The following is a 23,692-nucleotide window of genomic DNA, read 5'->3' as shown; positions in this document are numbered from 1 at the left end:
GTGGATATCACAGGAAATGTGTTAGCAATTACGAAGGCAAACAAGTCCAAGTATGTCTGTGAATGACAGGCAACAGTTAAAACAAAGGATCACTGTCACTGAACACATGTTTTCTCACAATGCCCAAAATAAACCAAAAATTTAAGGAACATCTTAAAATATTTTATAGGTGTACTTTTAGCACCAAAAGAAAACTAATACTGTTCTTTAACTCTAAAAAGATAACATTGCAAATATTACTCATTTAACATCTCTTTATTTTCCATACAATTATAAATTTAAAATGGAAGTTATGTTTTTACAAAGTTTAATTTCTAAAGGTTAATTAGGTATTTTGAGATTCTAAATTTTCAACATAATTAAATCTTTTACTAACTGCTTCATGACACATAAACTCTGTATCCTGTATAAAACTGCATTCTCATTCAGTACTCTCCACACTTACAATATTCTTTAACTTAAGCATTTCAAACTTCAAATTTTTTATTTTATTTTTTATAACATTAAAAATTGACAAACCTAGATTACCATCACTACTCACAACAAAAGAAAACTGAAATGAATCTGAAATTTAAATATAAAAAGTTTTAAGAGGGAAAAAATTATTTCATAATTTTAGAATAAGAAAGGCTTTTCTAAGTGTGATACAAAAACTAGAAGATACAGAGAAAAGATTAATAGATCAAACTATTTAAAATAAATCTTCTATGTATTGAAAAAATCAGAAATAAATGAAAAGACATATAGAGAAAAATATTTACCAGACATAAAACAAAGACTAAAATTCCTTAACATATAAATCACTCTTACAAATCACAATGAAGACAAACAATTCAATGAAAATATGTAAAAATATAAAAAAGCTCACAAAGTGAAATTAAAAAGATTATAAACTGATAAAAATATAATCATTTTCACTTATTATAAAAGAAACATAAATATCAAAACAAAGTACTATTTTCTCTCAGGTAATTAAACACGTTCACAATCAGTGGTGATGATGAAACAGGAAAACAGAGTCTCATGCACTACTGATGCAAACGCAAATACATAACCTGTGTAACAGCTTTAATGATACACACATAATTAACATACCATGATATTCACCCATTTAAACATACAATTCAATGGTTATTAAAAATCAAATAATTCGCAATCATCGCACAATCTAAGTTTTGAACATTTTCACACACTGAAAAGGAACCCTCATACCCAATCCCCACCACTTCCCATTCTCTTCCATGCCTGCAGTCCTTGGCAAACTAAGCTTATTTTAAGGGCAATCTACCCATGACCGAGTAATTCCATGTCCCAGAATTTGGCATGTAAGAATAGACATACAATTTGCAAAGATATACACAAGAATATTATTGAAACACTTTGTTATAGCAAAGTACTCTACAGAACCTGTATCCTTCTACAGGAAAGCATATTAATAAAATGTGTGTATCAATAAAATGAAATACAAAACAACTATTTAAAATAGTGAACCCACATTTCAGACATAGGAAAATCAAAAAAATATTTATTTAAGTTAGAAAAGCAAAATCCAACAGTATATGAAGTATGATCTATGATCACATTTGTACTTTTAAAAATGAGATATTCCTAAAAAAAATTTAGAGAGAATACACATTCAATTTTTAGCAATAATTGTCTCTAAAAAATAAAGATTATAAGGTTAAATATTTAATTTAATATTCAAATTTCAACTTAAAATCAAGTTAATTCACCTGAAACAATGTTGCTCATTATTTTTAAAACAGCACCCAACAACAACAAAAGCATTTGTAGAGAACATGTACAAGACCCATCAGAGCTGTCTTACACAGACATGCAGGTTTTACTGAATTCCAAAATGGAAAAGCATTTATCCTCATGCCCACAAGTAAATGTTTAATAAAAGTCATTTAAGCAAGTAGACATAAGATCATCCTTCTAAAGAATAACTATACATATCACAAAGTAATTGTGCATTTAAACTTAGAAGGAAAAATCCAAGTTAAAATAATATCTCTGGAAAAGAAACAAAAATAATACAACAATATAATTAGTATTTTCTATTTCAAAAATAAAAATATTTTGCCATCTTGTCCTGAAATCAAAGAAATTTTTAAGAAAATACTTGTTCTGTATAAAAATTTTAATTAGTATTTTTGTATGTACAAAGGCATTCTAAATTGCTACTTTTCTCAGCCTTTAAATGGCTCCTGATTACCTTTGTCTTTTTATCTTCATTGTCTTTTTTGTACATGTAAGGTTTTTCTTTAATATTCTGTTTGTTTTAACAAGCAAGGGAACTCACAATACTTGTCTTAGACAGCTGCAAGAACAATAGCTTTCCACATCAACCACCAAATGTTAAAGGTTTACATAGGGCCTTAACTGGAGTCCAGTCATAAACACAGGGGATCTTCACTGTGTTCATTTGACAAGTTCTTGACATACACCCTCTAATTTTTATTCTAGAAGCTAAACTGTTTATAATACTAAAGTTATAAATACTCATCCTATCAATCTTGTCATATAAGATACAACTTGTTACCCAAAGAAACATTTAGAGATACATATAGAGATATAAGAATATTCTTCTCAGAGTGGTTTATGCTAGTGAAAATTATAAATGATCTCACTTTCTAACAATAGGAATGAGTTAAATTAAGTGGGCACCTCCATAATATAAAGCATAATACAGTCATTAAAAATATATCCTTGGGAATAATACTTAATAGTATGAAAAATACTCAAGATATACAAATATATATATATATATATCAATTGAAAACTATGTGTTTTTATGACACAATGAAAAGACTAAAAAAATACAATGACGTACCACTGTTTTTATTTCTAAGTGTTAATTTTATACATGATTTTAATTCCTTCTTTACATCTGTCTATAATTTCCAAAATGTCTTCAATAAAAATCCACATAAACTATTTTAAAATCACAAATACTACTTAAAAAAAGAAACTAAGGTAGTTTACACATTGGAGCAACTCAGCATATACTTTCAAATATTTTAGGATGAAGAAAACAGTTTTTCAAACAAGTCAGCAATGACTATGTAATTGCACAAGAGTTATTTTAACCAAAATGTACACTGAGTAAGTTCATGTTTACATGCAAACCTCTTGGTGATGCCAAAATATTTTTACAGTATCCCAAAAAGAAAAACAAAAACACAAGGGTGTGGAGAAAAGAAAACCACACACACATTTAAAAATGACTCTCTGATGCAATACACGATAGCTGTGTTTTTTCTTCCAACACATATTTGGGTAGCACTGGTATGTTTAGCCCTGACCCATAATGTCATCGTAAAGATATCATTTCATGGAAAGCCAAAAAATTTTCAAAAAGCCACCACTTCCTTTCCATTATTTTAATTATCCTATGGCAAGTAGCCTCAACAGTAAGAAATAGCATAAAATAAAAGTAAAAAGAAAAAAGATTAGAAATGACTTGGAATGACTTGCAAAAAGAAATGACAATTTTTGAAAAGATTTAAATTCATAACAAGAGCTCCAAAGATGGTGCATCTGAATAAAGAAGTATTACCCTCAAAAAGTTCTTGTAAAATGTAATTTCATTTCAATTGTTTAAAAAAAAAAACAAACTAGGATTGCACCCGGAAAAACATCCTGCCGGCCATAAACTGGAGCTACAAAACCACAGATGGAATAGTACTGCGATCAACCCTGTATCATTTTATTAACCAGTGTCACCCCAATAAATCCAATTAAAAGAAAGAATATTACTGAGATCAGCTGCAATAATTCTACCAGATGGAAATTTATAAAACAGCCCTTCTTTCTCCACTATCGACACAAATTTATATGCTCATGATATTTTTTGGAATAATTACAAAAAAAATCAGTGCTTTTGTGGTGATTTACAAATAGGGTGGTAAGAAAACTTGATCATGTTGAAAATAACCAAACTGAAATTAAATTTTAGAAATTCTTAGAAACATCCTCATTGAAATAAATGACTAAATTATTTAAATAAATTTATCAGAAGCATTAATCTAAGTCTGATTAACATTTTTCACATTTGCACATTTAAACAGTGGATTACAATTTGCAAGTTACATACATTTTATTCTCATTTGATTTTGAAACAACCCTGTGAAACCAATCAGTATCCTCTCTTTAAACAAAAACTAAACATTCTAAACCACCCTGGCTCACACGACTAGAGAATGATAAAGGCAGCCGCAGGACAGTTTTTCAGGATGGTAGTCTAGTAGTGTTCTCTGTCATACACCCAGGCGACCAAAGTGTTTCACTGGTGTCACAAAGCAAAAATAAAAATAGTATTGATGATTTTTAAATTTCCCAGAATAAAAATCTTAGGAAAGAAAATATGGAAGCAAATTAACCTTTGTTTAATGACTACTATTTATGAAGCATATAGGTACTTACAGATAACAAAACCTTCATATTAGTCCTGTAAAGCAGATACGTTCCAAGTTAGACCCCAAAACTGAGGCTCAGAGTGGTTCTGTATCTCCTCATTTTCACACAGCTAATAAGTAGGACTTTGTTTACTTATTCTTAGAGAGAAGGGGAGGGAGGCAGAAAGAGGGGGAGAAATATTGACATGTGGGAGAAACATAGATCAGTTGCCTCTCCACACGCTCCCAGCCAGGAACTGGGCCTACAACCCAGACATGTGCCCAGACTGAGAATTGAACCAGCGACCTTTCACTTTGTGGGACAACACCCAATCAACTGAGCCACACTGGTCAGAGCAATAAGTAGGATTTAAATCCATGTACTCTTGACTCCATAGCCTATGCTCTTAACCAATAAACAATAACACCTCTTTAATAATTTTACTCTCAAATGACCAATGAAAGACAGTGTATTATATCATATATCAGCTATAACATACCTTTAATTTAGCAAATCAATTTAAATAGTAAAACGGTGAAACTACAAGGAAACATGTAATTTGAGGCAAAGGGAAAGTGGAAGAATTCCCTGAAGTCAAAGGTACTGCTTCTAGAAACTGCCACCCTCCTACCCCCCGATAATCAGGAACAATAGTCAGGAGGGAGACCTGCAGCACACCCTGTGGAGTAGGCAGGCAGCCGGGACACACAACACGGAAGATGAGCATCCAAAGCCAGGAAGACAAGCCCTGCCTACCTGATCATCACTTTACATGTGTACCAAAGGCATCCTCTTCCTGCCTTGCATCATTATTCTAACTAGGACCTGAAAACTCCTATTACACAAAATATAAAAATAGTGTTAATAATCAGACATATGAAAAATATCTCAATCCTACCTCTTTCTCATGCATTCGAGAGAGTAAATGATCCTCGTGGAGGCTGCTGGATTTTCTCAGGCTGAATTTGGGAGTCATCTGTTAAATAAGTTAAGAGTTATTCAATACTGTCTCAGGCTTGGTTTATCCTGAACCCCAAAGCAAACTTCTAAGTTGCCTGAAGTTCCTGCCAAATAATGCCAACACTGGAGAAAAAAATGATTTCTTCACTTCCAAGTGACAGAATGATTAAGACAATTACACTTCATAATGTGGACCTGCATTATTTTCTGTATATAACTTGACTGTGTTATTTAAAAGTATGTGTCCACAGGAAAAGTCTCACCTACCAGAGAAACTGGGAGAGGCTTCTGTCTCAGGTACCGAGGATTTTCTATCTGAAAATTTAAAAATAAAATAAAGGCTTAGTCATTTTTGAGTGTTAATTATTATTTGACATTATAGAATTAAGCTGCTTTATATAGTGTTGTCTATGTCTTAGTATCTAGTTTGCTTTTTAGAATGACTATTGTATAATACACTTGTAGTAAGTAGCCCATTAACAAGTGAAATATAAAACACAACCTTTGCAGACACAATTGCACTTTGACGATCCTCTCACGGCCCAACTGCCTGCCCATCCTCATCTCCCTCACCCCCTCCTCACACTTGCACTCTCAGAATCCCAAATGACTCACAGAACTTGAATATGATAGGTCTTCTTATAACTCTCTACCTCTATGTATTTGTCTACCCCTCCACCCCTATAAGCACTTATCTACTCCTCTTTCAAGTCTCAATTTAATCACTCCACTCCAAGGCAGATTTGGAGCATTAGTCCTTAAATTTACCTCCATAATAACAACCAGAATAACAAATGCCTTTGGGACTCCTTCCACACTACTTTTCAGGCTCATCTATTCCCCAGTATATACCATACTCCAAGGACACCAAGCGACTTGTTTTACCTTGAAAGCACTACAGTCTCCCATATATGAGTCTTTTTAAGTATATTTTACTGATCATGCTGTTCCAGATTTCCCCCTTTGTCAACCTCTGCCCAATACGCACCTTCCCTCTAGCAATCGCCCCCTTAGTTCATGTCCATGGGTCACGCATGTACCTTCTTTGGCTTCTCCATTTCCTGTACTATTCTTAACTTCCCCCTATTTAGTTCCTACCAATTATGTTTCTTTTTGAAAAAGATTTTATTCACTTATTTTTAGAGAGAGGAAAAGGGAGAAAGAGGGAGAAACATCACTGTGTGGTTGCCGCTCGCATACCCCCTACTGGGGACCTGATCTGCATTGCAACCCAGGCATGTTCCTTGACTAGAAATCAAACAAGAGACCCTTTGCTTCACAGTCCAGTGCTCAGTCCACTGAGCCACACCAACCAGGGCCCAATAATGCTTCTTAATCCCTGCACCATTTCCCCATTGTTCCCATTCCCCCTCCCAGCTGATAACCCTCAAAATGATCTCCATATCTATGATTCTGTTCCTGTTCTGGTTGTTTGCTTAGGATTTTGTTTGTTTTTAGACTCAGTTGTTGATAGTTGTAAATTTGTTCACGGTTTTGATCTTTTTTTTCTTAAATAAGTCCCTTTAACATCTCCTGTAATAATGGCTTGGTGGTGATGAACTCCTTTAACTTTATTTTGTCTGGGAAGCACTTTATCTGCCCTTTCACTAAATAATAGCTTTGCTGGATAGAGTAATCGTGGATGTATGTTCTTGCTTTTTAATCACTTTGAATACTTCTTCCCAGCCCCTTCTTGCCTATAAGGTTTCTTTTGAGAAATCATCTGACAGTCTTTCAGGAACTCCTTTGTAGATAACTTCCTGCTTTTCTCTTGCTGATTTTAAGATTCTCTCTTTATCTTTAACCTTTGGGTTTTAATTATGATGTGTCTTGGTGTGGTCCTCTTTGGGTCCAACTTGTTTGGGACTCTGTGCTTCCTAAACTTGTATGCCTATTTCCATCACCAAATTAGGGATGTTTTCTTTCATTATTTTTTCAAATGAGTTTTCAATTCCTTGTTCTCCTTCTTCTCCTTCTGGTATCCCTGTGATTTGGATGTTGGCATGTTTGGAGATGTCCCAGTTATTCCACAGTCTATCCTCATTTTCTTGAATTTTTTTTTTATTCTGGCTCAATGTTTATCTCTCCCTTATGTTCCAAATCTTTGATTTAAATCCCGGCTTTTCTCCCTTCTCTGTTGTTTTCCTGCGGATTATTCTTACTTTTACTTAATGTGACCATTTCTTCCTTTTTGTTGTTGTTGTATTCAAGGAGTTCTCTGAGCATCTTGATAACCAGTGTTTTGAACTCTGAGCTGATAGGTTGGCTATCTCCGTTTTTGCTTAGTTCTTTTTCTGTGATTTCATTCTGTTCTTTCATTTGGGCCATTTTTCTTTGTCTTCTCAATACAGAAGCCTCCCTGTGTTTGTTTCTGTGTACTAGGTTGAGCTGCTTTGACTCTCTATCTTAGTAGAGTGGACTATTACAGAAAAGGCACCTGTAAATTGTGTGGGGCAGAGCCTTAGGTAATTGCCAGGGTGGGGCAATCCACTTCCCTGCCTTGTGGCAGTGTGTGGAGGGCTCCAAGAGGGGACAATGCCATTGCCTGGCTTCTGGCAGCTTACCTGGTCCTCGCCCCATTTCCAGTCACTTCACCCCCTTCCCATGTGCAACTGGCGCCCTTGCAGCTGCTGCCCTGGTGATGAATCCTGGAGAGGTGTTATCTGAGTACACTCTAAGACGATGCTAGCCCTTTAAGTGGTGAAAATTCTACACTTTCTTCTGCTGCCTCAGCCAGAGGTAATGGGGATCTGTCTTTCCAGTGCTGGAATTCTGGGCTATGTGGTCAGGCCTGGAGTTGGGATCACTCACTTCCAAAGGTATCCCTCCAGTCTGTTCCATTGCTGCTGCTGTCACCACTTTCCAGTGCCATGCCACCTCTCCGCCTGTCTCCACAACTCCGCCCATCCTACCCAACTGGATGACTGTCTCCTCTACATCCTTGGTTGTCAAACTTCCATACAGCTTGATTTTCTGATGGTTCTTGGTGTTATTAGCTTCTAGTTGTAATTCTTCCCATGTTGCATGAGAAGGTGAAGCATATCAACCTATGCCTCTATCTTGACCAGAGGTCCTCCCATATATGAGTCTTTGCAACCTGTGAAACCGTTCTCCCAGGTTCTTCATGTGGTTAACTTACTTGAGACTCTCAGTTTAGGAATCATCACCCCCGGGAAACTCAGTGAAGTCCCTTCTACTCCATTAATACCCTGGGGGTCCATTTCCTTTTATAATCTAACACCTACCTTCTTCAAAAGAGTGTGATCTCTAAAAACAGGCTATGACAGTCTTATAACCCATCTACTCCTAGCATGCAGCACAAAGCCTGGCAGACAGTGGATGCCCCAAAAATATTCCCAAGGAAGGAATGAAGATAAGTCAATGAACTAGAAAGTACCAGAAACTCCAATATACTAGGTCTGCCCAGAAAAAGTCCAGCCATTGTTAATTTAGCAAGAAGTTTGTTTGACATCGATGTAACCTGGCAGCCAAGGAGAGTGGAATGGAAAGTACTTCTGTGAACAATGATGACTTCACTGTACTAGTCAGCAGGTGCGGTAAACAGGGTTGACTGAGTATGTGTACTGTGTGGCTAATGCATTCAAAATGACTGAGCAAGCAGAACAACAAATCTGCATCAAATTTTGTGTTAAGTTTGAACACTGCTCTTCAAAATCTATTTAGATGACTCAGAAGGCTGCAGCTCTGGGCAACTGGTGAATGGCAGCTTCATCACAACAACATGCCCGCTTACATATATCACATCTCATGCAGAGTTTTTTGGCAAAATATCAAACCACCCAGGGGATTTGGCCATCCCCTACAGCCTAAATTGGTGCCCTGAAACTTCTGGCTTTTCCCAAAACTAAAATCACCTTTGAAAAGAAAGAGATTTCAGACTCTCGTGAGATTCAGAAAAATACAATGGGACGGCTGATGGCAATTAGGAGAACGATGTGCGATTCCAAGGTGCCTACTTTGAAGGGGACAGAAATGTCATTGTCCTATATAAAATATTCTTGTATCTTGTATCTTCTTCAATAAATGTCTCTATTTTTCATATTATATTACTGGATACCTTCTGGACTGACCTGATATATGAGCATATTATCCATGAAAGATCTAGCATTGACAATTATTGAGAAAATAAGGATGTGCTCAGTAAGTAGAAGAAAATAAGATTAGATCCCTTCCTTATACCCTCTATAATAAGTTCCCAATGGATTAAATACTTACAATTAAAAGCAGAACTATAAAAACTTTCCAAAGAAAATCTAGAAGAATGACTTTATGGCTTCACAGTATAGAAAATCTCATAAACCAGAAACAAAAAAATCAATAAATTTGATCACGTTAAAAAAAACTTATCTCCAAAAAAGATATCATAAAGTGAAAGGACAAGTGATAGATTGGGAGATGTTTGCACAAAGGCTTAGTTTCTAGCATGTATACAGAGGTCTTTAAAAATAAAAAAAAAAGAAAGACAACACAATAGGAAAAAATGAGAAAAACTTGAGACACATTTCACTGATGAAGAAATTTGGATGGCTAAGAAGCATACACTCAATCTGTTTATAACTAAGAAACATACAAAGTAACACCACAGTACTATGATATAGCCACCAGACTGGCATACAGTAAAAATCTGACAAAAAAGTGTTTCTGACATGGAGCACTACTGGTTGGAGTTTGAATGAGTATATTGACTTTGGGAAATATTTATTAAGTAAAGACAATAAAATCCACTTAAGTATCATACCAGAGAGAGAGGCATATTCTTTGGTAATGACACTGTATATACACAGCTGTTTTAAAAAAGAGAGGCAGCAAATGACCAGCAGACAGCAAAGTGCACTCAATAAATATTTATTATTTCAAGGTATATATATGAAAAGGAAATAACTGTTCTCCACTTTTGGGATGGAGAAACCCAGAATAGAAAGTAAGTTCTTCAAAGACGCATAGAGATCTGAAAATATATAAAACCCTAATTCATGATGGAGAATTAAATTTAAGGGGGGAAATAAAGGAAGAGAGAAGGAGGGAATTCTCAAACATGCTAAAGCTCTAATTAAGCTTAAAATTTAAAACCAAAACCCAAGAAAACCATTTGTGATTTATTTTTACTCAGCTCTGATCTTGTAAGCAGGGTACAAAATACTGGTTTAGCTAACTACAATGTAGTCTTTCAACTATGCAGTAATTCCTATTTCAGCCTCTTCATCTTTAAAAGCCATTAAATACAGAAGTTAAGGACTCCTGCTATCATAAATTTCCTTTTTCAAATGGACCAAAAGAAAAAATCTATTCTCATATTTAAAAGCAATGAGGAACCCTCTAAACAAGTACAGTGTAAATCTTCTATTGTTGCTATTCATTCACAATACAGTGAGTTTGTCTCAACCATTTTTAATATGTAACAAGAATTATTCATAGCAAAGCATGTTCTTGTGTCTCTTTGGGGGGAAAGGCAATCTACTTTCTGATTTCCTAACAGCAGCCAGATGTGCTTTGAAGTTAAATGTTCCCACTTTGTCATCCACAAGCAACTGGACTAGAAGCAATCCGTAAACAGTCTTAACATTTACTTGTTTCATGCTCTTTTAGAAAACTTCTTGTTCTCTCGGAATACCTCAAGAAAGAATACCACAATAAAGAATGTCCAAAATGGGAGATAAAAAGGACTTATGTGAAACATTAAAGTCTAACAAAACATTATACAGAAAGCAAAGCCAAAACTAATTAAGTTCCAATAGCACGGACAAATCACATGATTGAAATTTCTTGTTTAAGAAGCAAACAGAGTCACAATAATAAAATATATAATAATTTAAACTTAACATAAATACAGACATCTGAATGCTCTCTAATGAAAACTGGCTTTTGACATTTTATTTTGTCCAGTTCTTTAGAAGATTTGTTTGTTTGTTTGGCTACACAGGGTTCTGTCAGTTTTTCTTCAAATTATTCAGGACTTGGTCAAACTCACCCAATACCCCTTAAAGACTAATGTTGATCAAACAGAGATGATGTGTGGTTCCAGAAAAACAGGAAGATATTTTATCTGGTATTTTAGGTGTCTTAGAGGAAAGGACATTATTAAGCAATATATTATGAGCAGCATCCTAAAATAAATGTTTTTAAGTTACAGCATCTGTCAGAGAAACTGCCAAAATTCTATTGCACAAAATAAGCTCAGTCCTCAATGTTAAATCAGTTATACAGCAAAATAATGTTTTTAAGTCAATATTTTAGAACTTGAAAAACATTTTCTCACAGAAATAATACCACAAATGGAGGCTCATTCATTGGTTTACTCACATTTCAACAAACATTTAATAAGCACAAATAAAATACAACAATAAAGACACAGGATACTGGACAAGGAAAAATAAAGAAGCCGAAGGAACAAAATGGAAACAGACATGTACTGTCACCTGATTTATGATACAAATAACACTGCAGTACAGCTGGGAAAGAACAGTCTTTTCAGTAAAAGGGGGTGTCATCTGGAGACAGATATATAGGTACAAAAATAGATTTTAACTCCATATTTTACAATATATAACAGTACCACCTCCAGAGAGTATGTATGTAGACCTAAATTGAAAAAGTAAAATAATAGAGCCACTACAAGAAAACACAGAACATATTCAGGACCTTAAGATAGTCAAAGATCTTAGAGCAAAAGATAGAACTAAATATAAAGTGATAAAATGAGAAAATTAACTGCATTAAAATTTTAAATTTCTGTTCATCAAAGACACAAGAAAGAGAATGAAGGAAAGCAACAAAGTAGAAGAAAATATTTATAATGCTATATTTCAAAAGGACTCTAATCCAGCGTAGATACGAAGTTCTTGTATACTAATAAGAAAAAGGCTGACAACCTAACAGAAAAATTGGCAAAGCCTTAAGTAGGCACTTCACTCTGAGAAGCTATCCAAACTGTCAATAAATATACTAAAAACATCTAACTTTATTAGTCATCAGGAAAATACACATTAAAAAACACAGTGCAATGTCACTAAATACTCTCAAGAATGGCTACATATTTTTAACTAAAAATAATTAACTGACCACACCAGTACCGAAGAGAAAATAGCGGAACAGGAACTGGCACACATGGCTGATGAGGATGCGAACTGGTACAATCACTTTAGAAAACTGTTTGGCAGGATCTACCGTAGCAATTAGCTTTCTGCCACATAAAAAGTCACCCCAAACCCTCATGGCTTCAAACTAAAACCACTGGATTTTGCTCCTGGTTCTGTGGGTCGGCAGCTTGGGCAGCCCATCCACTGGAACAGCTCATCTAGGTGGGCGTACTCATGCACCTGCTACAGCAAAGGGACAGCTGTGCTCAGTGATTAGAACAGTTCTCGGTGGGCCACAGTGTGCAGACTATCCAGGCATCCCTCATTCCTCACAGGGAGAGGAAAGGAGCATCCCCAGCTGCTGATGGCTTGTAGGTGCTTCCTTGGCCTCAACAGGGCAGTTCGCCCTTTCCTGATGGGCCCTGACCTCCAGATGGGGCCAACTGACTCTGGGGTGCTATGCACCCTCCAGAGCTCCCTGACGGATCAGGAGAAGACCCACTCCTGCCGACCTCGCCTGACCTTCTCCTCACTTCCTGACTTGAGAGCTCTCCCTGCACATATCCCCCACCCTGGACCCTGTTCTCTCAGGCTCTGCTTCCAGGGGCCTATAGTGTCTACTAGGAGTCCTCGCTGTTTGCAGAGTCCACGTGAGACGCCACGGTCAGCACGTGGACCCAGGGTGGGAACTGATGGGTGGTGATAGGATGAAAAGCCCAAAAAAGTCCTCCCCGTGGCCCCTCACTCCATCCTCAGGAAAAAAAAGACTTCTATAAAGAGAGTTAGCATGAAATATGTATAAAATATATTAACAAAGCAAGAAAGCTTTCCAAAACTAAAGGTTAAAGGGTAAGAAAAAAATAATACCGGAGGAAAATGTAATTTGCTAGGCTTGGTATGTAAATCTCTACTTAAAGTGTGTATTCCTAGAAAAAAAGAAAGAAAAGAATTTTCTTTTTCTTAGAAAAAGAAAAAATATATTTGGGGAAAAATGCATTTTTTAACATAAACTGGAAAATTCAAATTTCAGAGCATCTAATGCATCAGAATGATGGTGTTGAGGGTTGCGTTATCAATACCAAAAATGTGTCCTGATTATCGAGCACAAAAATTAACTACCTATTAACTGATCATGCAGAGGAAGAAAGAAAAAAAAAAGTCCATGACACATTCTCGTGCAAACTAAAATCAAAGCGAAATATAAGCTTTTAACACACTGGATACTTAAACTCATTCTACTGTGATCAAAAGATACAGTTCAGCCTGATTAATGCATATATGTTATAAATATGTAAAAATGCAAGACTTTCATATTTTACACTGTTAGCGCATTCTTTGAACAATAAAAATGTGAAACAAAACCCCAGGCAGGCCTACTTTTAAGGCATCACCTCAAAATATTTTAGAGGTTTTATTTTAATTTTATTATACAAATGAAAAATTTAATCCTCTGAACAGTTAAATAATCATGAAAAGTCTTCTATGTGCTAAAAATGTACATCAGAAGTTTCAAATAGCTAAGGGCAAAGACAAGTTTAAAAGGATAGCCCAGAATTTTGTTTTTTACTTTGATGTTGGTTTCTGGAAAAAAGAAAACATTGTTTCTTTTCTTCTGGAAAAAAAGAAAAATCCCTCTTTCAGAGGGATTTCCTGTGCTCTCCTCCCATCCTGGTTAACTCAGACAACTTCCCCAACATCTTCAAACATGAGAATGTAGTGGGTTTTGGGGGGGCTTTTTTTGACTTAGTATGCCCCTCTTGTGATCAATTCTGTTTCTCTCTTCTCTTTCACTAACATACTCCCTGAATCACTGAGATATCCACACTGCTTTCAATTCCTACCCATTTTCCTGCCTTCTAATCAAAGCCATGCACAAGCCAGGCGTCCTCATTCTGTGCCATCCGCCCAGCCCTCCTCACTCGGAACTCAAAGACTAGAGCTGGTCAGTCGCTGGGTGCAACTACCACCTCCAGCCCTTGAGTCTCATCAAGCTCCAGACTCAGCTCCCCAGTGATTTGTACCATCTCTTCAAACTCCACCAGTCTAAAACAAAACTTTTAACCCCCTAAAATGAATTACCCCATTGGACAATCAATTAACTGACAAAGAGTCAACATTCCCATTTCCTGAAACCTACCCCTCTATGTGCCCTTCTGTTCAGCCCAAAAGTCAGTCACTAAGCATTCTCTTTGGAATGTGTTTCCTTCCTGCCCTTTCCACCTTCACAGAAGTCACGCTAATGTAGAGGCCATTGCAAACACCTAAAAGATGATTAGTCCCCTTTCTCCATTTCTACTGCCATCCAGTATGACCTTCATCATGCTGCCAAGTCAATTTTCCTAAAGCACTGCTTTTATTAAAGTCTGTAATTAGTAGGAAGGGTTTATAGTTGTAAAAAACAATAACCCCCAATGTCAGTGTAGAAGTGAGAAAGAGGCAATCCCATACATGGCAGCTTGGAAAATGAATTATTGTAAACCTTCTGGGAGGACCTAAGAAAGCAACCAAATTATGTATAAAATGGCCCTTCTAAGAAATCTCAGTGCAGTATTACTTATATTAGCAACAAACAGGAAGCAGCCTGAGTTTCCAAAAATAACAGAATGCTTAAATAAGTTATGGAATATCCATCCAAAAGAAAAATTACTGCTACCATTAAAATTCATGTTTATGGAACTATTATAAACTTAAACCAAATTTAAAATAGCACATAAAACAGTATTTAAGTATGACCACAACGTTGCTTAAATTAATTTTATAAATATACACACAAAATATATATATATATAACAAAATGTTATATCTCTTAGTGTTATGATCTTAAAACATAGTTTATTCCTCTCATTTTCTGTATATGTAAACTAGAATGTAGAGGGGTAGAAATAAACCTGGGCTTACTCTTGCCTAAAATTTAAAAGCTAAACTTCTCAATTCAGTATTCAAATCTCCCATGCAGCCCAGCTGATAATGTTGCCCCCTAATTCCCTACATAAAACCCAAAGATCCTGTCACAATAGTTCACTTTCATAGATAGCACCCCTTTCTTTGGGCCTATTTTCTGCCTTGGATTCCTAGCCCCCCATCTCTCCAACTACCCGAGCACATCTATGCCCCCAGCCTGTGTATCTGAAAACTGCTGTCCGTGATGTCAGCTCATCCAGGAAGTCTGCCTGCGATTTTTCTCAGCGCAGATGTCCTTGTTTCTCCAAACCTCAGTATTCTTCTTTCTACCTAACTCACTTTGGTATTTTATCACATACTATCATAAATTACTATTTAACCATTTATGTGTATATCTCTTATTTCACCATCAAGAAAGCCAGCTTGCCCAGGGCAGGGACTATTTTCTGCTTGTTTGGACTGTTATTTCTCTTTCCTGTACCAAAAGCCTTTCTCAGTGCTAACACAGTACTATATGTCTAACACCCAACACCATTCACTGAATAGAATTTACTTAGTTCAGATGTCTTTTAAATAAAATGTGATTCTGCCACATTAACATACATACATAAAAACAAATACTTGTTTTACCCCAAGATTCCAACTATTAAGGCGAGCTTCGATGTCACTGTCATCCAAAGAAACAGCCAAATTTTTCAAATGAACTTCCTGAAACACAAAAGAGATAAAGGAAGAAGAGATAAAGAAAAGGGAGGAGGGAGGAAATAAAAGAGAAAAGGAAGGAGGGAAAAACGGAGGGAGAGAAGCAACACAGGAGAGAGGGAGGAAGAAGACAAACAAAAGATATGTCATTCGGAGTAAGGAGAATTTTATGTGCTTCTTTGGTAACGCTATATTGCCCGCAGAGGAAAGGGTTACATTACAATTGAGCTGGTTAATTCTAAGTAATAGCTATTTATTATATCTGCTTAGGGCTATGAGATGCCTTCACAATACATTCACACAGTAACTAGATTTCAAAAAAAACCATCAAAAGAATATTTTAAAAATTAATCCAGACTCTTCTCTTTAAGTTCTTTTACAAAAAAGTTTTAATTGTGGTATCCCACAGTAGCTTTAAAGGGGGTAGGGGAGCACTTGAAAAGATGAATTATTTACTCTCATTAAAATTAGTTAACAGGAAAGTTTGTGCTGATGTCCAAGAAGCTCTTTGTTCTTAAATTAATTCTCATTCATACACTGAATATAAAAAAAAACAAGCTTTGAATTCACATCACAAAAACACAATTATGGTGACTCTTTACTTTAAAAAAATTAAAATTCCATGTTTTTTTCATCTCCCATACAATTTATTAAATTACACATTTATCAAACCAGATTGAAATTCTAATTAACTGAGGACAGCCTGAGATCTGTGCCAGAAATGAACAACGATCTGAAACCTCTAAAAACTTAAAAAGGTAAATCTGCATAAAATAATGATGTATATTCTATATTACAGCCAAAAAACTTATTTTGAAATTAGATTTGTTGGTACAGAATTTTCACAAAACCTCATTACTAACAAATAAATCTATTTGTCCATCAAATTATCTCTTTGTTCAAATCACCTGAAGGGATGAAAAATATACTAACGTGTTCTTTGTATTGTACTGAGTCTCCAAATTTCTATTGAACAAAATGTTGTTTGTTATATAACAAACAAATGTTGTTTGTTATATATTAAAATTATTGCTTCTACTGTTGGTCCCCTTTTTGTCTTTATTTTTGTGAATAAGAACATGTTAAGAAAATGTACCTAGTTTGTTTAATATTGTGATTGATAATAAGCCCACAAATATTTAAAATGAGCTTCCCTTTATATCAAAGTATTTTTGAGAGTTCTTAACTATCAATGAAGAAAATGCGAGGAGTAATGTTTATAGCAATATGTGCTAAGGCAGTCACGCAGCACTCATGACTCTGTAACTAAGTCTTTCAACCCAAGACGAGCCAGAGTCAAACCAGCAAGACCCTAGTAGGCAAGCAGATCCCTTTCCTCCACAAAGCCACCTGGAATGCTCTTGGCACCTATTCAAACCAAATCTCTGTGAAGCACTTAGGTGCAACAGATGTACTCCCAGTTCAAGATATAAACAGTTCACTTCATCAGAAAGGCAGTGCCCCCTATTTCACTAGAAATTTATCTCAATTTCTTAAGTTTATGACAACTGGATATCTAATTATTTTATATATATGCTGAATAGAAGATAAAAGGCAAAATAATGAAAAAGGTATTTTCATTCTTCACCCAAAACTTTATTCTTCAATGCACAAAAAAAGCAACAGACTGATTAATGTGATGCTTCCGAATCATCGAGACAGTGGAAGGAACAACGTGGAAGATACCAAGCATACCATCTCTGACACCAAGATGGTCACTAAAACTTTCAAACTTTATTCACTCTTTTTAAGTGATCATTGGAACTCTGACAATATGAAACTAAAAATTTGTAGAGTTATTTTAAAGCAACAAACAAACAAATAAAAGTAGAATCTGATCTTACACAACTCTTTGGGGTAATATTTTGTCCATCTTCTCTGTAGGTTGGACTCATGGAATGTGAACTCGTTTGGAGCTTCGCAGTGCACTGTTCCCTACTAACAGACCAGAATAGTGACAATCAGAATGTGGGCTACTGGAGGACATGGCTTTTCAATCTAGGATTACCAATTTTTTAAGGGAAGAATGAGATGATTGATTATATTAAAAGTGATATTTTAGTAGCAAAACAAAACCAAACCCTAAATAATAATAACTTGTAATTCTCACATTTCATTTTATTTAGATTAAACTAGAAATAAAATATCACCTAAACGCCACATACATATTTACAAACAAATGTTATTTTTAAGTGGGACTATAATAAACTACATGTATTTAAATTTTTCTCCTCCTTTCCCTTTATCCTGAGTGTAGGAAAAGAAAAAAGGCAAAGTATATATTCTTAGAGAAAATAATTATTTTAAAAGGTTAGCAAGTTTTGTTGGATTCGTGTTTCACATTAAGATGAAGCCTTAAAGAGTATAAAATAACAAAACTTTCATGTAGTTGAAAGTCTGAATTAATTTGAAACCTGTCAGAAATCACAGATAAATCAAATTCTTCAACTTAAAAATTAATATATACATGTTAATTCAGGTAAATTGTGATAAGTACAACACGAGTAAGAAAACAGTTTAAGCTTCCAACTGAACTTGAACAAAAAGACTACTCCAATGTAAAATACAATATAAAAATACCATTTTCCATATTCTACCTTAGCCTGGAGTCTGTCATATACTTTTATTCATATTATTTCAATGAAAGTTCCATGATTACAAATATTTATTGTTTGAACAGCTGCTTCAATGCACACAAAATTGAAATTAACATTATGTAATAAATTGAAGTCACTAACTTTCAACCACAAGCCATATCAGGATTTCCTTCACAAATAGTGAGCTATACTAAGTATTCCCAAAAGATGAAACAGTAATTCAAGAAGACAAGATTACTGTAATAGACTTCCAGCCAACATGGAGGCATAGGTAGATACACTTGCCCCCTCACACAACCAAAAGAAGGACGACAAATTCAAAAACAAAAAATAACTAGAACCACCAGAAAATCAAACTGTATGGAGGTCCTACAACCAAGGACTTAGAGAAGAAACATTCATTCAGACTGGTAGGAGGGGTGAAGAAGACACACGGCAAGGCAATGGCTGGAGGACCAGGCAGTCCCACATTTGTGTGAGGATAAACTGGAAGGAAGAACTGGGGAGCAAGACAGACCTCACGACCCAGGGTTCCAGTGCAGAAAAATGAAGTCCCAAAACCTCTAGCTGTAAAAACCTGTGGGGGTTGCGTCATTGGCAGGAAAAACTCCCAGCTTCACTGGAGGGTCACTGGAGAAACCTACAGGATCCTAGAACCTACACAAATCCACCCACCCAGGAATCAGCACCAGAAGGGCCCAATTTACTTATGGGTAGTGGAGGAAGTGACTGAAAGCCACCTGAGAGCTGAGCAAGCAGCACTGTTCCCTCTCACACCCTTCCCCCATATACAGTGTCACAACACAGCAACCTGGGTTGCCCTGCCCTGGAGAATAGCTAAGGCTCTGCCCCTTACTGCATAACAGGCTCCCAAGACAAAAAAAAAAAAATACGGCCCAAATGAAAGAACAGATCAAAGCTCCAAAAACACAATGAAGCAATGAAGAGATAGCCAATCTACCAGATGCAGAGTTCAAAACACTGGTAATCAGAATGCTCACAGAAATGGTTAAGTATGGTCACAAAATAGAGGAAGAAGTGAAGGTTATGTAAAGTGAAATTAAAAAATATACACAGGGAACCAACAGTGACAGAAAAGAAAGCAGGACTCAAATCAATGATTTGAAGCAGAAGGAAGAAATAAACATTCAACCAGAGCAGAATGTAGAAAGAAGAATTCAAAAAAAAATGAGGAAAGGCTTAGAAACCTGTGGGACGACTTTAAACATTCCAAAATCCAAATCATACGGGTGCCAGAAGAGAAGAGGAAGATCAAGAAATTGAAAACTTATTTGAAAAAAATAATGAAGGAGAACATCCCCAATCTGGTAAAAGAAATAGACTTCCAGGAAGTCCAGGAAGCTCCAAAAGTCCCAAAGAAGTTGGACCCAAGGAGATACATACCAAGTCACATAATAATTACATTACCCAAGATTAAAGATAAGGAGAGAATCTTTTTTTCCTTTTTCTTTTTTTAATATATTTTATTGATTATGCTATCATAGTTGTCCCATTTTCCCCCCTTCACTGCCCTCCACCCTGCACCCCCTCCCATCCACATTCCCCCTCTTTAGTTCCTGTCTGTGGGTCATACTTATAAGTTTTTTAGCTTCTACATTTTCTATACTATTCTTACCCTCCCCCTGTCTATTTTCTACCTACCATCTATGCTACTTATTCTCTGTGCCTTTTCCCCCTCCCTCCTCCTCCCACTCCCCTGTTGATAACCCTCCATGTGATCCCCATTTCTGTGGTTCTGTTCCTGTTCTAGTTGTTTGCTTAGTTTGTTTTTGTTTTAGGTGTGGTTGTTAATAACTGTGAGTTTGCTGCCATTTTACTGTATATGTTTTTATCTTCTTTTTCTTAGATAATTCCCTTTAACATTTCATATAATAAGGGATTGGTGATGATGAACTCCTTGAACTTGACCTTATCTGAGAAGCACTTTATCTGCGCTTCCATTGTAAATGAAAGCTTTGCTGGATAGAGCAATCTTGGATGTAGGTCCTTGCATTTCATGACTTGGAATACTTCTTTCCAGCACCTTCTTGCCTGTAAGTCCTCTTTTGAGAAATCAGCTAACAGTCTTATGGGCACTTCTTTGTAGGTAACTCCAGAGAGAATTTTAAAAGCATCAAAAGAAAAGGAGAGAGTTACCTACAACAGAGTTCCCATAAGACTATCCCCTGATTTCTTAAAAGAAACCTTACAGGCAAGAAGAGTCTGGAAAGAAGTATTCCAAGTCATGAAAGGCAAGGACCTACACCCAAAATTACTCTATCCAGCAAAGCTATCATTTACAATGGAAGGGCAGATAATAAAGTGCTTCTCAGATAAGGTCAAGTTCAAGGAGTTCATCATCACCAAGCCCTTAATATATGAAATGTTAAAGGGCCTTATCTAAGGAAAAGAGTAAGATCAAAAACTATGAACAGTAAAATGACAACAAACTCACAACTATCAACAACTAAAACTAAAACATAAACAAAAACAAAAAACCAACCCAACTAAGTAAACAACTAGAACAGGAACAGAATCACAGAAATGGAAATCACATGGGGGGTTATCAGTGGGGAGGGGGCAGGCAGGAGGATAGGGGAAAAGGTACAGGAAATGAGAAGCATAAATGGTAGGTAAAAAATAGGCAGGGGGAGGTAAAGAATAGTATGGGAAATGGAGAAGCCAAAGAACTTGTATGTACAACCCGTGGACATGAACTAAAGGGGTGGGTAGTGCTGATGAGGGGGTGTAGGGTGGAAGGGAATAAAGGAAAGAAAAAATGGGACAGCTGTAATAACATAATCAATAAAATATATATCTTTAAAAGTTATAAATGTAAAGTCAACACCAAAAAAAGGCAAGATTACAATGAATGTGTTTTTTGTAGTCATTAATAGAATAACATTCCTTAGGCTAATTACTAAACAATTTAGAATGTTTGAAAAAGCTATTTTAAAAAGAGCTATTGATTTCTTGTATACCCCTACTCAAAACCCAGATAGCCAAATACTTAAAAACAAATTAGAAAAGTAGATAAAGTAATAAATTGAGCACAATTTCATCAGCCAATGTGCTAAAGCTGATAGAAGCATTTAAAACTCAGTATGTGGGGAGAGGCAACCTGATATATCACACTAAGCAGTGGCTTGTCCTTTTTTAAGGATAGATTCAATAATCATAAAAAGAGCTATCTTTAAAAATTAAAAAATGCTTAGACATTAAAAGTAATTCTTCTCACAGAAAATATTAATAAAAAAGAGGACTGAAACATTTCTCAGTTTATTACACAAGAGGCACACATAACACAACACACCCTTTAACTCACTTGTAGCTGTTCTCTGTACCAATGTACCTCTTTCCCTCCACAATAAGTTTTCAAAATAAGCACTGGATCCATGCCCTAACTTGCCATATACCCTCCAATCAACTATAATCCAGTTTCCACTCATTCTGAAAGTGCTGTAAATCAAGTCATCAATGATCTCCTTGTTGCTCAAGCAAATGAGCCATCATCTGTCCCTACCCTCCCAAGTTGATGTCACAAAAACATTAGGACGTGTTTTAAAGATGCCACATTCATTGGCTCTGTAGAACTATTCTTGTGTTTCTTTTCTTGAGAACTCTCCTTCACAGTAACCTTCACAAACTTGTCTTTCTCTGCCCATCCTATAACATGCTAAAACCCCAGGGTTCTGTGTCTAATCTTATTTATTTCCTTTTACATGATTTCCCTGGCCAATATACTCTTTATTTTTCAAATAATAATAAGCTTTGCTTATCAAATCTACATCTCCAGCCCAAATTACTCTTGACCTCCATCCCCATTACAAATACAAGTTGAACAGCCCTACCTCCAATTCAACATGTCCAAAAATAAATCATTATACTGCCCCTAGAACACACTCCAGTGCAGGCCGAGTAAAGCAGAGGCCCTGCTGAAGCCGGCTTTGGGGGGAGGCGGTCGAATCAATGAAAGATGGAGGTCAGTATCATTGCTAAAATCTGGCTGGCACAAGAAAGGCCATCAGGTATAGAGGTTTCATTTCTTGCCACTGAGACAGCCTCCAGCAGATAATATAATTAACTGAAACTCTAAGTGGGTACTAAGACAGCTCCAAATCACAGCGATGGGGCTGGAAGCCAAGGCAAACAATGAGAAGCCAGAAGGCAAAGCTCAACCCTATAAGCCTTCTTCTAAAGGATCACAGGTGCTGCCTATCACCCAGACTAGCAAGTCACGGGGCTCATAAAAACAGCCTACAATTAGTACAGGGTACATGACTATAGCGAGCTCATGATTGTGGTACATGTGCCAGTCAGAAAAGACACTGTGGCTTGATTAACCTGAGGGTGCCAAAACTAACACAGAGAGAAAAGCTTCATCACATTACAAGATGCCCTGCCAGCAAAGTGCCTGTTGACTCCTCTTCAGGAGTAAAACTAAATGTACAAGAAATACAAATTTTTCCCATTCACTTTGTTCCTAATGCTAAAATATTTCAACAGGAATCCAGAAATGTGCTCTCAGTTGATTCCAAACACCAAAGAAACACTGACTTGTCCCCATCAAGGAATAAGCAATGACATGTAAGATTTAAAAGCTTAAAGAAGGACCAATCAAATGTCCTCCTGCAAAAGAAACTTAATATTTTTTAAAGGGAGAAGCTTCTAAAACATATTTTTTAATTTGTGATCTTCATGTGATTCAAGTGAACATTTTAGAGGTTAAAAAAAGGAAATGAACAACCTGTGATCATAAAAATGTGCTTACAAATGAAAAGCATTATCAAATTTTAAAACCAAATGGAAGAGAACAACTGATTAAATATAGCATGAAATCAAGCAGTTAATTAGATAACTAGTTCGAGAAATATTCTAAGAGCACAAAGGAAAAAATAAAGAGTGAATATAGTAAATGAAAATGCAAGAGATAAGGAAGGTAGATTGAAAATCTCTAACACTAAAATACTATGAATTCCAGAAGGAGTAAATAAAACAGAAACTTGAGAAATAAGAAGTAAAGATATAGTAGTA

At 35.9% G+C, this 23,692-nt stretch overlaps 1 protein-coding gene across 2 annotated transcripts in view; it reads right to left on the bottom strand.

Annotated features, from left to right (window-relative positions):
* Positions 1-23,692, bottom strand: part of CEP112 (centrosomal protein 112) — a 336,669-nt gene that overhangs the window by 279,697 nt on the left and 33,280 nt on the right. For both annotated transcript variants that reach the window (XM_037128107.2, XM_053657443.1), the window contains exons 5-8: positions 17,906-17,999; positions 15,990-16,067; positions 5,629-5,676; positions 5,300-5,377 (exon numbers count right to left, since the gene is read on the bottom strand). In XM_037128107.2, the coding sequence (XP_036984002.2) occupies positions 5,300-5,377; positions 5,629-5,676; positions 15,990-16,067; positions 17,906-17,999 (298 nt within the window). The remainder of the gene's footprint in view (positions 1-5,299; positions 5,378-5,628; positions 5,677-15,989; positions 16,068-17,905; positions 18,000-23,692) is intronic.

The sequence above is a fragment of the Artibeus jamaicensis genome, unplaced genomic scaffold (genome assembly GCF_021234435.1).
Source record: "Artibeus jamaicensis isolate MK-2021 breed Jamaican fruit bat unplaced genomic scaffold, CSHL_Jam_final contig_1998, whole genome shotgun sequence".
Taxonomy (NCBI): domain Eukaryota; kingdom Metazoa; phylum Chordata; class Mammalia; order Chiroptera; family Phyllostomidae; genus Artibeus; species Artibeus jamaicensis.
This window is presented reverse-complemented; position numbering and strand designations above follow the sequence as displayed.